Source organism: Nestor notabilis, unplaced genomic scaffold, assembly GCF_000696875.1.
Source record: "Nestor notabilis isolate BGI_N333 unplaced genomic scaffold, ASM69687v1 scaffold4698, whole genome shotgun sequence".
In the NCBI taxonomy this organism is placed as follows: Eukaryota; Metazoa; Chordata; class Aves; order Psittaciformes; family Psittacidae; genus Nestor; species Nestor notabilis.
In genome coordinates this window covers 28279-44016 of record NW_009940431.1, presented here as the reverse complement: position 1 = coordinate 44016, position 15738 = coordinate 28279, and the positions used below count along the sequence as shown (strand labels likewise).

At 39.0% G+C, this 15738-nt stretch overlaps 1 protein-coding gene across 1 annotated transcript in view; it reads left to right on the top strand.

Annotated features, from left to right (window-relative positions):
- Positions 1-15378, top strand: part of COL4A1 (collagen, type IV, alpha 1) — a gene marked incomplete at its 5' end in the record, with an annotated part of 43252 nt that extends 27874 nt beyond the window's left edge. The window contains 10 exons of the mRNA XM_010020334.1: positions 135-268; positions 3316-3388; positions 4065-4136; positions 5525-5653; positions 7073-7171; positions 7319-7531; positions 9034-9211; positions 11953-12067; positions 12985-13157; positions 14797-15378. Coding sequence (XP_010018636.1) covers positions 135-268; positions 3316-3388; positions 4065-4136; positions 5525-5653; positions 7073-7171; positions 7319-7531; positions 9034-9211; positions 11953-12067; positions 12985-13157; positions 14797-14878 — 1268 coding nt within the window. The remainder of the gene's footprint in view (positions 1-134; positions 269-3315; positions 3389-4064; positions 4137-5524; positions 5654-7072; positions 7172-7318; positions 7532-9033; positions 9212-11952; positions 12068-12984; positions 13158-14796) is intronic.
- Positions 15379-15738: the final 360 nt, after the last annotated feature.

Sequence of the window (15738 nt, the reverse complement as noted above, 5' to 3'; positions counted from 1 at the left end):
TTCTTATTTTCCTGAAATGTTGTCATGATAATTACTTTTATTCTGCCCATCTGTAGACTGAGACAGCTTGTCCTTCATCAGGTACTGCTCTGAATGAATTTTGCCACTAAATAGTCTCTTCTTCTGGGTTGTAGGTTTACCAGGTCCAACAGGGCCACCAGGACCCCCAGGTCTGAAAGGGGCCAAAGGAGAGCAGGGGAGCAATGGCTGGCCTGGGACTCCTGGGGGTCCAGGAGTCAAAGGTGATCCAGGTTTTCAGGGACTGCCAGTAAGTCACTTTCAGTACACTCCAGATTTTCTGAAAGCTGGTTCTTATAATTAATGGATATATTAATCATAGATGCTTCATATTCAAAATAATGATACTTTATGCTCAAAGTGCCTTTGGGACTCCCTGCTGACGATGTAAAGTCAGTCTGAAAACATTTCAATTCTCTCCTTTTAAAGGCTGTTTACCAATAAGCCCCAGTGAGCTAATGAACTTATTAGAAATTTATAGATAGTGAGTGGTAACATACAACACCCAGAATATAATTTACAGTGTATTAACAGTACAGAACGGCCACAGCACATCCATAAATCCTGCAAATGCATTAGTAGTTAATTTTAAAGGTTGCATATTTCACGATAAATTGCCTTCTGAAAATACCAGGATTGTTTGGTTTTGTTATGAAACCTTTCAAATAAAGTGCACTTTCAGTACTGTCAGTGATGAAATATAGCTGCTGATTTAGAAATACAAACAGGCAATGCTATTAATACATTGTTGGCATATATTATTCATTTTCCCTCGTCTAAACCAGTCCCTTTAGTGTATATTAGGGAGAATAAAGTAGAATAGGACAGTTGCCTAGAATAGTTGGCCTTCTATATTCTTTCACTCAGACTGTCTGCTGTCTTTTTCCACGCTGAAAAATACGGTCTATATTTTAACTTTTAATTTCCTCTTTCCTACTAAGAAAATAATAACATTTATGGAAGAAGGCATAAGAAAGTAGGCAGATGTAACTCAACAATTCCTAGTGTACAAGAAGAAGGAAGGCTCAGGAATAAGGTTCTGATGTGAAAGCAAGATACTGATAATGGACTTAAAATGTCCACATTATTCTTGATAATGCAAAGATCTACTACATCCTTTTCTGCATCCAGAGTCACTTCACGGAGACATTAAGGATTTGATTCAGTGTTCTAACACTAGATCTTGGCTGTATCTTTTTATCTTTGAGACCATACCATACCATCTTTGAAGGTAGTAAGTTTCAAAATAACATTCCAGTATATTTCCCGTTTTAAGAATTTGCAGTGCTTCTGCAGAGAGCCTACTTTCTATATGCCAGAAAATTCTAAAGTTTTCACAGGTTGTTATTCCAGTCCAAGACTGTTTGTTTCTGATGAATGGGAAATGTCAAAGGATTTTGATTCTGTGCTTTCAGTCAGAAGAAAATGCTTTACTATCCTTGTGCCACAATGTATCGGATTATTAAATTAGTGTGAAATGCTCCAGTGAGAGTTATTTCAATATTAAACTTCCTCTGGTGATACATACTAAGATGCTTTTCTAATGTCTTCATGTTCCCCAACGTGACAGGCTCCTGCCTGGTTACAGTTCATTCGCTCATACTGGTCTCCAGGTACATGGTAACCTATATCACAGAGGAGATTTTATTACAAGATGGGTGACACAGCCTATCCAAAAATCCAATAAAGAAAAAGTGAATGTGGAAATCAGAGCATGTAATACAAATCCCGTGGGGTTTTCTGTGCATTTTAAACTTGAAATGAGAAATGAAATATTTTCATAATTTTAATGAACTGAAATAGTTTTATTTTGTTTGAAACAGGTCCAAAACAAAATGTTGTTTGCCAGGCTATCTCTGGTGGGGAAAAAAAAAGTTTAAGAATCTGCATACTGTTGTGGAAAATGTATTTTGATGGAAAGCTTCCAATAAACTTCTCTTATAAATAATTACCTTATATAGTTATAACCTAAAAAAAAAATTATTAAAAAAACCCTCTTATAGTGAAATTCTCTGACTCATGACTGTCTTCTGAATGAATGTTAGCCCTCCTGTTTTATGCTATGGAAGTTCACATGTTATGATACAAAGAGAGGGCCATTTCTTTAAACAGTCCTGCATATCATGACTATATGGCTGAAGGGAACTAGGGAACCGTACCTCATTAATACCTCTCTTAACCACCCCAATAGTAATAGTCTCATTACTGGCATCCATTTTTGAGCAAGTTTTCTCTTCTCCCTTTATAGTCAATGGAAAGAATTAGAAGTTTGTAGGGAGCCATTCTTCTCACCTTAATATAAACATCTAACTTATATCAAATGAAAAATCACTCTTCTGTGTGTCTACCCTATTGATCTCCAAATATGATGAGATGAATCCTGCCATTGGTGTTATTTTTCACCGAGTACTCATTTCACATTTCCAATCTCTGATCAGTAGGTTACTTAGCAAAGGGATTTTGTATCTTTCCTCCACCCGTGTTCACATTTTCTTAGATAGACAGATTAGATATTTTATTAGATAACCTATTTTATAGACTGTCACTGCCATTTTGCTTCAGCCAGGGAGAAACTCTAAACTATACTTACAAGGTTTTTGCAACAGACAAAAGAAGAAAAGGAAATTGACAGTCAAATAACTATTTACAGTGTCTTTTGAAATATGGGCTTGGTTTTCCTTGAAGTGAGGCTATAGTGAACTTGTTACCATTAATTTTGGGAGAGCAGTTTATAATAGTGAAGGCAGAAGGAAGAGTTCACATTGTGTTTGAAGCGTTTAAGTCCTTGTACATTTTAGCCCTGTCAAGAAGTAAAAATCTTCAGAGGATTATAAATTGTTGAGCACATTTCATTTCATTTCATTCCACATGTGAAAGCAGAAGTTTTCAAGTCTGCTATGATCTAGAATGACCCCATTCAATTATCTGACTAGCCACTGCCTTGTGGGGCTGCACTGAAATTAGTATTTGCTGAGCTTTGTGCTTACTGATGTTTTTCACGACAATATATATAGTCTGTGGTTGGGAACCTTTTTATTAGCTATACTGTTAGTGAGACCTTATTCTGAACTAGTATCTTTGTAAGGCAAAAAATAGGTTAGTAAGAACAAGGTGTCATACTTGTTCCTGCAAGAGAAGCTTCTTATCCAGTCATGGTAGAGAATAACCATTCCTTACACTTAATGGCTTTTCACTCATATTAAATGTGCTTTTTATAGATTTCTGAAAATATCCAGACTATTTGAGTCATATCATAATAGTGTAGGATAACTATATTTAACATTTTCTTTTATACAGGGTAGTCCTGGTTTACCAGGAGATATTGGTCAAAAGGGTGATCTGGGACCTCCAGGAGTTCCAGGTGTTCCAGGTGAGAAGAAAATTTACCATATTCCTAAAACGTATGCAAAGATGTCACTTTCATATCCTTCCTCTCTCAAAAAAAGATGCTCAAAGAATATTGACTCTGTGTTACAAATTACTGAAACAGGACATTGAAAACTGCATGAAAAAGCATACGAGAACATGGAGATTTTTCTCAAGGTTTTTTGCTTTCTGCCTGGTGTCTTGCTTTGCTAGTTTTAAGTGTGTGCTTGTTTTAAAAGATGGATGTAAAATCAACGCTTAGACATTACCAGTCAAGAATCTTCAAGATTTTCTTAAGAGTTGGAGAAGCAAATATTGTAGCTATATTTGAGGAAACATGGGCTCAGTATGTCTACAGTATTGACTATATTGCTATTACTGTCACCATCATTTACATGAAAACACTGCATGTATAAAAAATGCAGTTACTAATAGAAAAAGAATTCTTATACTTTAAAGATACTATTAATTGCAGTAAGGTAGGTTTTGGTTTTAGCCATCATTTATTTGGTTACCTAGTTCTGTGTTTGTATCTTGTTCTTGCAAACAGTTAAAAAATACTTGTGCAAATAAAGTCATGGCCTTTACATGGTCATAGGGTGGTACGTGATTATTCTGCACATACCCTTCCAAATCAAGAATATATTGAATTTTCATGTAAATATTCCCTTTGACTTCAGGTCCAAAAGGATCTCCTGGATTCCCAGGCCTTAAGGGTGAGCGAGGTGACCAAGGTCTTCCTGGATCTAAAGGTATAATATGAAGACATGCTTTTTTCCCCCAGATGTTGCTAAAATGGTTATTTGTGACTAATAATGGTATCTCTCTCCCCCTTTTATTCAATGTAACAAACTAGAATATGAAACCACATATCTGGTATCAGCATCTGAATCATAGAGTCACAAAATGGTTTGGGTAGGAAGGGACTTTAAAGATCATCTAGTTCCATTCGCCTGCCGTAGGCAGGGACACCTCCCGCTAGACCAGGTTGCTCAGAGCTGCATCCAACCTGCCTTGAACACTTCCAGGCCTACAACGTCACACATTGCCAGCTCACAGCCAGTTTTTCTTCTATCCACAAGTTTTTCTCTGCAGGGCTGCTCTCAGTCCATTCATCCCCTAGTCTGTATTGATAATGAGGATTGCCCTGACCCACGTGCAGGACCTTGCACTTGGTGCTGATGAACTTCATGAGGTTCACACTGGCCTGCTTCTGAAGCATGTCAAGGTTCCACTGTGTGGCATCTCTTCCTTCTACCATATTGACTACACCACTCAGCTTGGTGTCATCTGCAGACATGCTGAGGAAACTCAGCAACCTGAAGTCTGGGCAGCTATTTCAGTCCTTGGGATGTCTGTTTGGATGGAGATGTCCACATAAATAGGCTACAGAGCTTCCGTTTGGGTTTCAGCTACGGCCTTGCAGTTGCCCGTGTAGACACCATTCTCATTCTGCAGGTCACAGTCTCCTTACAGTTCTTAGTAAAATAGTCCACTTTAAAAATGGTAATTCTTTTGAAAGATGTTATCCTTCTAATTGTAATTCTCTGGTGACCTCAAGCTTCTGGGTAGGTTTGCACAGCCATCATTTGGCATGACTGTCAGGGCTGCAGCCTCAGCCTGCTGTGGAGCAGAGCAGACAGCAGCCCAGTAACTGGCAAAGCGTGCAGCCCTTCTGAGCAAACTGCTGTCCAAACTGACAATGCCACCCCCAACAGATGCTGCTCCCTGTTTGCACACCCTGGTCACAGTGCTTCTTGTCAGATCTGCATCTGTGGGCATGCTCTGTTCTTCGTGGTGGGAGATGGGAATGTAGGAGGTAGCAATATGGTTTGCAGCAGCAGCATGTGCAGCTAATTAAGTGTTACCAGAGGCTTGTCCGTGGCAGAGGCCCAGCCTAGGCTGTTTCCCCCATTGTGCCTTGAACCCCATTGTCTTATACCATCAGTTAACTTTGGGTTTGGCTTCATAACAGGTATGACCCTACTCAAGTCACGTATAAGGTCTCGGACACATTGATACCTTGTAGCTATAGGCTTTGTCTATTCTCTGACTCTAAATGGCAATACAAAGTAACATTGTTTTCTCACTTTATTGTGCAATACTAAATATGTGCTGATTTCCTCTGTTAACTTTGAAGGTTTACAAGGTCCACCAGGCCCACCAGGTGCATTTCAGCTTGTTAAAGGTGATCCTGGTTTACCTGGCCCTGTAGGACCAGTTGGTCTCAAAGGATTCCCAGGACTTCCAGGTCCCAAAGGACAACAAGGTGAGAGTTTCAAACTTGCAATAGAAACACATTTTAAGTAATGTAAAAATAGACTGGTGGTAGGCTAGACATTAGAAGATTTTTGATATAATATTACATAGCTTTTTATAAGCCACTTAAATTGTGTCAGCGATGAGGAGGAGAGTCTTTCATTTTGAAGCTCATCCAAAAGAGTCCCAGGAACAGATGCCTTCCTAGTGATTTTCTTATAGGCTTTCACTCTGCGGTCATCACATCAGTATTGGAGATCACCAGTAAGCAGAATGACTGGCAACACACTGCTCATCCTTTCCCCAGAATGTATTTGTTAGGATATCTTCTGTCTTTATTGCTGAATCCAAGCTTAATTACTATCTGTCTCTGGGAGAAGACAAGCGTGAGGAAAACCGCTTTGATCTTGGAGTAGAAAGTGCTTCCTGAGGAAGCTTGTTCCATAGTCCTAGATTGCAGTTTTTATAAAGAAAAGGTGAACTGCAAAAATTAAACATGTTAGAAAACGAGTTTAAGAAAATAAATAAGAGAATGGAGCAAACAAATGAAATGCTGGCACAAGGACACATGTCCTTCAGAATGACAGGACATGGAGAATGGGAGTTCAGAGGTGTTCGTTAGCTAGTAAGATTGTAAGGAAAAGCTTTGTTCCTGATTGTTTTATGAGAAGATAATGGGGTATTACAGTGGAATATAATTAATATCTTGTTTCTATTTAATATAATAGAGAATGGAAGATTGCTTTTGAAGGTGGGCTTACAACTTTGCAGCTGCTTTCAATTAGGAAATAGATATGAAATCATCTCAGTGATTGAACACAGCATGGGTTTGCTTGTAAGGGATCTGTTGCTATTCTCTGTAGACAGTTCAATATGGCTATTTGAGTGACCAGGAAATGACAGCTGTGCCTCTCTAAAGCTTGTCAGGTGCCACAGAAGTTTTGGTATGGTGCTGATGATATTAACTTATTTTTCCCAAAGCCAGAGTTACTAAGTTTATGTAGGACTCAAAGCATCCCTAGAAATTGACAAAGGGAGGACATAATGTATGTCTGAAAACCTGTTTTGGAAGAAGCTAAGAGAATACTGCTTTTCCCACTGTTCATGACCCTACTTTTTTATGGTCTATTTTTGATTGAGTCATATGATAAGCAGAGAGGGAAGAGATTGCTGCCCTTCCTTTTCATATTCCAGGCAAACACTAGTTATTTTAGAAGCACACCCTCTGCTTACTTCTGTGTTTTTCTCTATTATAATCACTTTGCCTGCAGTAACCCGCATATGTGCTCTAGATATCGAAATACATGCACTGAATCTGCATGAGTTTAGTTTATGCCGAGGTGTGCCTGTGCTGTACTGAATAAAAAGGCAAAAAGTCAGAACTAATGGAAGTAATATCCAGTAATAACTATTCCTTGGTTTTCAACAGGAGTGACAGGACCTTCAGGTGTACCTGGACCACCTGGTAGTCCAGGGTTTGATGGTAAACCTGGGCAAAAAGGAGAAGCTGGTCCTTATGGTCCCCCAGGTAAGCCCATGAGTTCTTCAAAGACTTGATTCCTTCATAGAAAAATAACATAGGAGATTAGGTGTGAATGCATCTAATTTAACTTATTTAGTTATGTAGGCAGAGTACAGCTGTCTAAGAGATAAAAGAAGACTCTTTGTATTGTAGGGCCCAGAGGATTCCCTGGTCCACCTGGCCCTGAAGGTTTGCCTGGGGCTATGGGCCCACCAGGTGCACCATCTGTTGCTCATGGCTTCCTTGTTACCAGACACAGTCAAACCACTGAAGAACCAGCGTGTCCATTTGGAACAAGGCTGATTTACCATGGCTACTCCTTGCTTTATGTACAAGGCAATGAAAGAGCACATGGCCAAGATTTGGGTAAGTAGAGACCAGATTAGAATTCAGTTAGAATTCATTACAAACCAAATGTTTCTTTCATTTGTAGAACTGTATTGAACAAACCTGTGTTATTACTCTTGGCTAGCTGGTAATTTATTATGCCTTCTAGGCTGCTACAAATAATGGTTTGGTGTATTGTGGCAACAATGTCAGTTTACCTAAGAAAGTCTTTATCAAAGCCTTTGATGTGGTCATCCATGTATCTTTGTAGTCAAATTAGTGAGATATGGGCTGGCTAAATAGGCGATGAGTGGAAAATTGGTGGATCCATCAGGCTCAGAGGGATGTGATCAGATGTACAAAGTCTGAGTGGTGGTTGTTGATTAGTGATGTCCCTCAGGAATTAGTACTGGAAAATACTGCTCAATGATTTTATTAATGACATGGGTGATGGGATAGAGTGTACTTTCAGCAAGTTCATAATGTGCAATGCCAGACAGGGAAGAATGGTTGATTCCCTAGTGGGCGCAGTTGCCATTCAGAAGGACCTGGCCAAGCTGCAGAAAAGGGCTGAGAAGAACCTCACAGAGTTCAGTAAAGGCAGAGGTAAAGGGGTACACCTAGAATGAAATAACCTTGTGCAACAGAACAGACTGGGGACTGACTGCTACTTCCAGTGGCAGCAATACAGACTGCTGCTAGAAAGCTGCTTTACAGCTTGGGAGTCCTGGTGAGCAACACTGAACATGAGTTAGCAGTGTGCCCTTGCAACAACTATGCTGTTCCCTCTTCCCCAGCCTACTGGTCTCTATTGACAAAAGTGCATCCAGCAGATGGAGGGAAATGATTCTTCCCCTGTGCTTGGCAGTTGTGAGACCGCATCTGGTATATTGTGCCCAGACTTGGGCCTCCCAGAACAAGGAAGACATTGTCACACCACAGTAAATACAAAAGCTGGCTACTAAAATGGCTAGTGGGGTCTGATGGAACTGTAAGGGTTTGCTCAACCTTAACAGAAATATAGGGAGAGGCTATTATTGCTGTCTACAGCTGTCTACAGGGAGGGTAGAGAAGATGGAAACAACTTTTCTCAGAGGGGCTCAGTAACAGAAGAAGCAATGGACCTAAGTATGAGGTATATTCCTGTAAAACAAAGAAAAGCTTTTTTTACTGTGCTGATGCTCAAACACTGGAACGGAACCCCAGAGAGGTTGTTAAACCTCTGTGTTTGATGATACTCGGAACTCAAACTGGCTAGGGACTCAAGCACCTGTTCTAACTGGCAGGAGCTTGGGATAGGTGACCTCTAGAGGTCTGTTCCAACCTAAGCTATTCCATAATTCTACAAGCAAGACTGGGCTACTCCTTGCCTTGCCCTGTTCCTTCCTTAGGGAGTAAGAGAAGTCAATTCCTCCAAGAGAACTGGGCCCTCCAGAACAAGTGAAATCTGCTTTTTAGCTGCTCTTGGAAATCTTTGCTTGGCAGTTGGAAATGGTTCAACAAAAATGGGTTAACAAGGAACCTTTCACTTAACATTTCAGGCACAGCGGGAAGCTGTCTTCGTAAATTTAGTACCATGCCTTTCTTATTCTGCAATATCAACAACGTATGTAACTTTGCATCAAGGAATGACTATTCCTACTGGCTGTCCACTCCTGAACCTATGCCAATGAGTATGGCTCCTATCACTGGTGATAGTATCAGACCATTCATCAGCAGGTACGGTTTTAGTTCTGCTGTGTTTGTAAAATGAAGAAGCCTGTGAAAAGTGCGTATGGTACATTATTTTTTGGGAAAGGCTTTTAATCTGTACATTTTTATTTTCTGCTTTTAAATTTAAAGTTTGAGTTCCTTTAATGAAGTGTTTCAAAGTGTGCATATTTTCAGTTTAGACTTTGATCAAAAATAAATCCATTTGGAGGAAAACCTAAACAAATAAAGTAGTTTATTTTGAATCTAATGCAGATGAAAAGTTTTACTTTGAAATGGTTTTTTGCAAAAGTTATGATGTACTTTGAATGAGAAAAAGTTCTGAATTTATTTACAATTCTTGTCCAAAACATTTCTGGTTTTTGACTAGCCATAGCTAGAAGCTTTTCAGGGCTCAATTTTCTTTTGTATGAAAATGGTAACATTTTTGTCATACATTAGGCTGCCAGACTTCTTCCATTGTTTTGGACATACTGGTTGAATACAGCCATTGTTGTGTGAATTAGAGGAAACAGTTGCAAAATCAATCATCTATTTTTTTAATAATTCCAGATTCTTTGCTAGCATAAGTTGTGGCATGTAACTGTTCTGCATCAATCCAACATGTCAGACTTTAGGACCATTTTAAATTTCAAGACCTCTAGCAAAAGCTGTCCTGGCATATTATGCCCAGTGCTGAAGGTGGAGGTGTGATGAACTGTATCACTGTCATTAGATAAGAATCTGACAAAGAATATCCAATTTATAGCTTAATTGATAATTGTTATATATAGGCATTACTTTGATTCCTATCATTGCTTCTAATCTGTATCTGCTCTTGCTGATCCCTCTTCCTGCTTGCAAAATGAATGGGAGTGGAGATTGCTGTAATTGTTTTCTCGGGTCTGTGTAAACCATCCAAGAGAAAGGATAATTCAGATCATCAGTGGGTTGTAGTCTTGACATCTTGGTATGTTCAAAAAGCTATTTGGCTCTACTGCAAAACATTTGATATTTATTTTGCATAATAGAGTCCATCTTGTGTCTTGTACTCTGTTTTTGGCTTAGTGCTGTAAATATTGGTATGTCTTGAAAATGAGTAAGCAGATTGAGAGCAAGATTCTCAAGACAGGCTATAGTTTTTGTTGTCTTATTTTTCCAGTTGTTCACTGGGCGTGAATGGAAGGGGCTTGACTTGCAGCAAAATTCAAATACCAGCCTCTGAAATTCATGTCGCTTTTATGCATTCCCTGACCAAGCACCCAAAGTAACTTTTAACAACCACTTATGAAACTCTTTCTCAAGGAGGTACCCACCAACATTTTGCCTTATCTTATGCAGATAGAGTAGCTTTTTCACCATAAAAATGTATATGTGTGTGTTTGTGTATATATATGTGTGCACACACATGTATGTGTGCATGTGCATGTATATGGGTTTTTCATCTTTTAGCCGTAACAGAGGATGAGACAATTGTAATACACATTTTTTAAACCAGCAAGGAATCTGAGAAGGCTATTCTTTCCGTTTATTTTATTAGTTGAGGCTTTTAAACCAACAGCTTTCCCAGTCCAAAAGTTGAAAAGGTATGGAAGTGTCACTTGCAGCCTTGGGTCATGGGACTTCTTTTCATGTAAGGCCTTCCACTTGAAATACCAGAAAACTCTTGAAGCAAAGCAGAGCTCCAGGAACAGAAGCAGCTTTACATTCTTCTTTTAACTTACTCTTTCATCAATGTGTTTCTTAAAATAACTGTCTTGCTTCTGCGCTAAAGATGAAGGCAGTAGGTATGAAAGCAGTCTTCACAAGTCAGAAATAGAAGGCTTTAATTCTGAATTCCTTTGCTTCTGTGCATTTCCAGTATCCAACTTAATCCATTTTGCACTTGATTCTTTCCACTGCTCTGATAATAGGAATCGGACTGTTTAGTTCTGTTTTGAATCATTTTCATCATTGCTAACTGCAGTAGGCAATTTAAGCATTGTAAAAAAGAAAATGGATTATATCTATCAAGTTCTCTATTACCAGCTCCCATATTAAAATTTCCAGCCCAACTCAAATTTGTTATGCTTCTCCTGTGAAGTCACGATTGGTCATTGGATTATTCAGTAACATAGCAGTTCTGAGACACAATGAATTTATGTGAAATTAAAGAACTGGTGCTGCACAGCTTTCTGAAGAGTTGCTTTCAAGTTCCTTGTTCAAATTACTTTGCTAGAAACCTCCTACTGGAGATAAAAAACCACAACTGTAAATAAAAGCCACTTTCAACGAAAATGCATCGGGAAGAGTCTGCATTAGATTAGATTAGCATTAATTACCCTTGGAAGACATTTTCCAGAGAGATGGCTTTCTCTCTGGAACTCACTCAGGGCTAAGTTTAGGATGATGAATTGCTGTTACTTCCCTCTGATCTCAGTAGACCACTTTTAATTGATACTTACTGAGTTACAATGTTTTCCTATTTTCCTCTCACGTTCATGACACTGAGCGCTTTTAGAAACTACAGTACAAATGGACTAGAAAAGACAAATATATTTAAGTATTCAGATAAGAGGTCTCTTGTTCTTTGCTAACAGGAATAAGACTTAATAGTTAAGCTGTCCCAAAATAGAAAAACTGGTTGTTTTTCTAAATGAAACAGTTTTCCTTTTTTTCTGAAGGTGACAACATTTTCTAATTCAAGATTTCTTAAAGAAAGTAGTTTCTGAAAAAAGAAGTAGCATTAATCCTCAAGTGCATATAGCTCATTCACGTCTTGGTCTTTCTAGATGCTCTGTGTGTGAAGCTCCTGCTATGGTAATAGCTGTTCACAGTCAAACAATTCAAATACCACCGTGTCCTGACGGCTGGAATTCACTTTGGATTGGTTACTCCTTTGTCATGGTGAGTGCACTGGGGCATACTCTGAGATGAGAAAAGCATTTGTTTCAGGCATTTGATCTACACTCCTGCTCTGAGAAAGTTAATATATGACTATGCCTTAGGAGGGCATTAGACCTCTATCCTTTCTGGTGTCATTAAAAAGATTCTGGCTAATTACTAAATGAGAATGATATGGTGGCAATTAGTTGTTCACTTTTGGGGAAATGCACACAGCTTGCTTTCTTGTTTGCAGCTCCAGGACAGAATCCAAGTGCTGAATAAATGAAGAAATAAGCATAATTTTCTGTTGTCCTTTTGCATCTATGTTGCAGTAGCTTCCTAGAGTGGTAGCATATCACTGCCTGTCCTCTTACCATTTTTTTGATGAATAAGCCTTCATTTTTCAAATGGCATTTTTGACCTTATATCCAGTTTCTTCACCTGTATCTATACTGGTAAAATAAGTAGTGCTAAAGAGTGGCCTGGAAGAGCTACTCTGTAGTCCTCCATAGAGGTGTGTTAGCATGCTTCCTGTCATGCTCACAGCCTATATCAACAGGCACTCTCCCAGGCAAAGTCTGGGCATGGTCTGAGAAACAGCATGGATCCAGAGCTGTTAGCAGTCAGCAGTAGGAAAGAGGCCACAGTGATGTGGGACAGGAACTGGGTTAAGCTATTCAGATATAAACAATACCAATCTGTATGCCTTCTTGGACAGAGACCTGTCCTTGGCCTGTCGCCAGCATAGAGTTAGCTTGGGTCTTACTGCCAGTCCTGTAGGATTTCTGTGCCTACAGGTGCCCTGAACTTGATGTTGCTGGTGTGTTGTACTGCCATTAAGTGAAAGAACCTAGTGCCACCTCTGGTTCCTTCAGCTCTACCTTCTTGCTTTTCCTTAAGCTAGTATTTCTCTGACTGATGCTTTTGCATTTTTCTAGCACACCAGTGCTGGTGCCGAGGGCTCTGGCCAGGCCCTGGCGTCTCCTGGTTCCTGCCTGGAGGAGTTCCGCAGCGCTCCCTTCATTGAATGCCATGGCCGGGGCACCTGCAATTATTATGCAAACGCTTACAGCTTCTGGCTTGCCACTATAGAAAGGAATGAGATGTTCAAGTAAGTTCATGATTTATTTATCAGTATTTGAACTTCAGTCAAGCCATGTCCCTGAATGAGAGAAGTGTTGTTTGAATGAAATACATGGTTCAAGTATGGGCTGCACCCCAGCCTCGTTAGTAAATGCAGTTAATGATTTTCATCACAAAAAGAAATTGTAATAGCTTTGGGGGAAATTAATGAATGTATCTTCCCTTAGTGTCATTTGTACCTGGCACTGTTTGCATTTCCACTAAGTTGGATTGTATTCACTGAGTCGTAACTGGGATAGGCTGACATACTGGTCGAAATTAAATGAAAATACAGCATTCTGCCTGGTGGATGTTAACATGTAATAGAACCACTTAAAATTTGCACAGGTGTTGAACTAAGTGAGCTGAGCAATTATTTACTTTTCCCTAATATTGGAGGAAGTGTGTCTGAGTAAAATGCAGCTGAAGGCAGAGGTCTTAGGGATTTCTTCAGTCCTGCTGAGGTTCTGATTTCAGGAATTAAGTGGTAGTAGGCTTTGTTTTGGTTTCCCAAACATAAGTATTTTTCAACACAGTCTAATTTGTTCCATATGAGTTTTATTATTATATTACCATATAGGCCAGTTCCCAGGTCTGCACAGCTTACCTGATGAGCAGACATTCCTCTGGAGTGCTAGCAAGGACCCTCTTCTGCTGCTGTCCAGGATGCTGCTCCTGGTACCCTTCATCTCTTCATGTCTCCTAGATCTGTGAATGCTTCTCAGCCTGTCTCATTTAAAATGAAGCAGGTTGTTTAGCCAGTTTTGACTATGTGTCTATGAAATAGCTGTCAACTGAGTAAGTAGAAAAATTGAGCATTGGGAGTGATCATCTCTGGGTCTGTGATACTCTCCATTTGCCCACTTGCCTACACTGGAGTAAGCGCTGGCTCCCTAGAAAAGAGGAAAGCTGGTCAGAGGAAAATTCAGAGGAGTCAGCACTAATGTTGTTTGTATTCATTGAGTCCTACCCAGAGACCTGCCAACTTCATACTCTTTTTGGGAAACAAACTGTATTTCAAATTAATAAAATAACTCCAGATCAGGGGACCTGTCCTACCATCATGATTCACAAATACTTATCATTTTCCTATAAATTTATCTTTTTTGAAGAAAAGTGTTAAATGTAAGCATACTTGTATCTGAAAATGCTGGAGTAACTCCTTATGATAGGTTAGAGAACAAAGATTTTAGTTTGTCTTTTCTATATTATATTGCATAATTTGTTTTCTGGCTTTTCATTTTTACGTAGTCACAAGAGTTAGCAGAAACTCATGAATAGTCAACTGTCTTCAGTTTCTTTGCCTATTTTTTTTCTACTACCCAAATTCCAGCATGTTCTTAAATTGCTGTTTAAACAGGTTGTGCCTTTTGGTTAAGAAAATGTTCAGCCTTGTGACAGAACTGAATTCTAAACTGGAAGTGGTTGATGTTTAAAACTAATTTTGTGATAGTTTGTGACCAAAAGTGAAGATACATTGGAGAACTTAGGGACGCCTTCTTGATTCAGCACAGCTTAAAGAGGCACTCGGCTGCACGCAAAGTTTATGTTGCCAGTTCTAAACCTGAAAACTGACTGTTGATACCAACAATTGCTAATGGGTCTTTTCATTTCTTTGCTTTTAACAGGAAACCGACTCCCTCAACTTTGAAAGCAGGGGATCTGCGTTCAAACGTTAGCCGTTGTCAAGTCTGTATGAGAAAAACATAATGACTTTTGAATTTCAACTAATTTCACACAATATGGTGCTATTCGTTTAACAGCAATGAAGCCTAGACATATATCATATGTACCTCATTGTTGTCCAATATGAAAACAGTAAAGTGCCTTTTAGGAACTTGCATAACTAACACACACTGCTTTACTGGCCCTGTCCTTGCTGAAGAAGAAAAGAGACAACAAAGATAAGCTTCAAACGTTGACATGCCAAATGGCACTTTTGATCAAAATATATGTATTTTTTATATAAATGCAATGCACTGATAGAAGAAAAAGTCAGCATTTATCCAGAAAAAATGCAAAGGTGCTAGGAGGTATGCAGTTCTGCCTTATACTGTTTGACCCCCCTTTCTCATTCTTGTATTATATATTTAGATTCATTTTTCTTCCCCAGATAAGTTTGTTGTTACCGTTTATCTAGATGTCTCAAAATCCCAGACTCTTGGGTATGTACTTATTGTTCCTGTACAAAGCAATACTAATGTAAAAAAGAGTTTTGGGATTACAGACTGTAAGCAACATGTAACCGTTTTTTCACAACATAGAGTGCCATCCTGCAAACCTTTGCTTCTGTTTGTAGTCTTTAGTGCTGTTGGTTTTAACGGGACTACATCTGGAAGAGATTGCCAATTGGTTTCCCAAATAGGCAAGTAAGTGTTTCTGCCATGTTGGTACTATGCAGCTTCTTTATGCAGTAGAACAAACTTTCCTGTGGAATAAAGAATGATCCAGCAATGGTCAAGAAAAAATATATATATAAATATTTTAGTAATTTATATAGATATCGACCATTAGGCAAATCAAGCTCTAAGTTTACCCAAAGAAGCTTGCAAAAGATTTCTTCTTTTCAG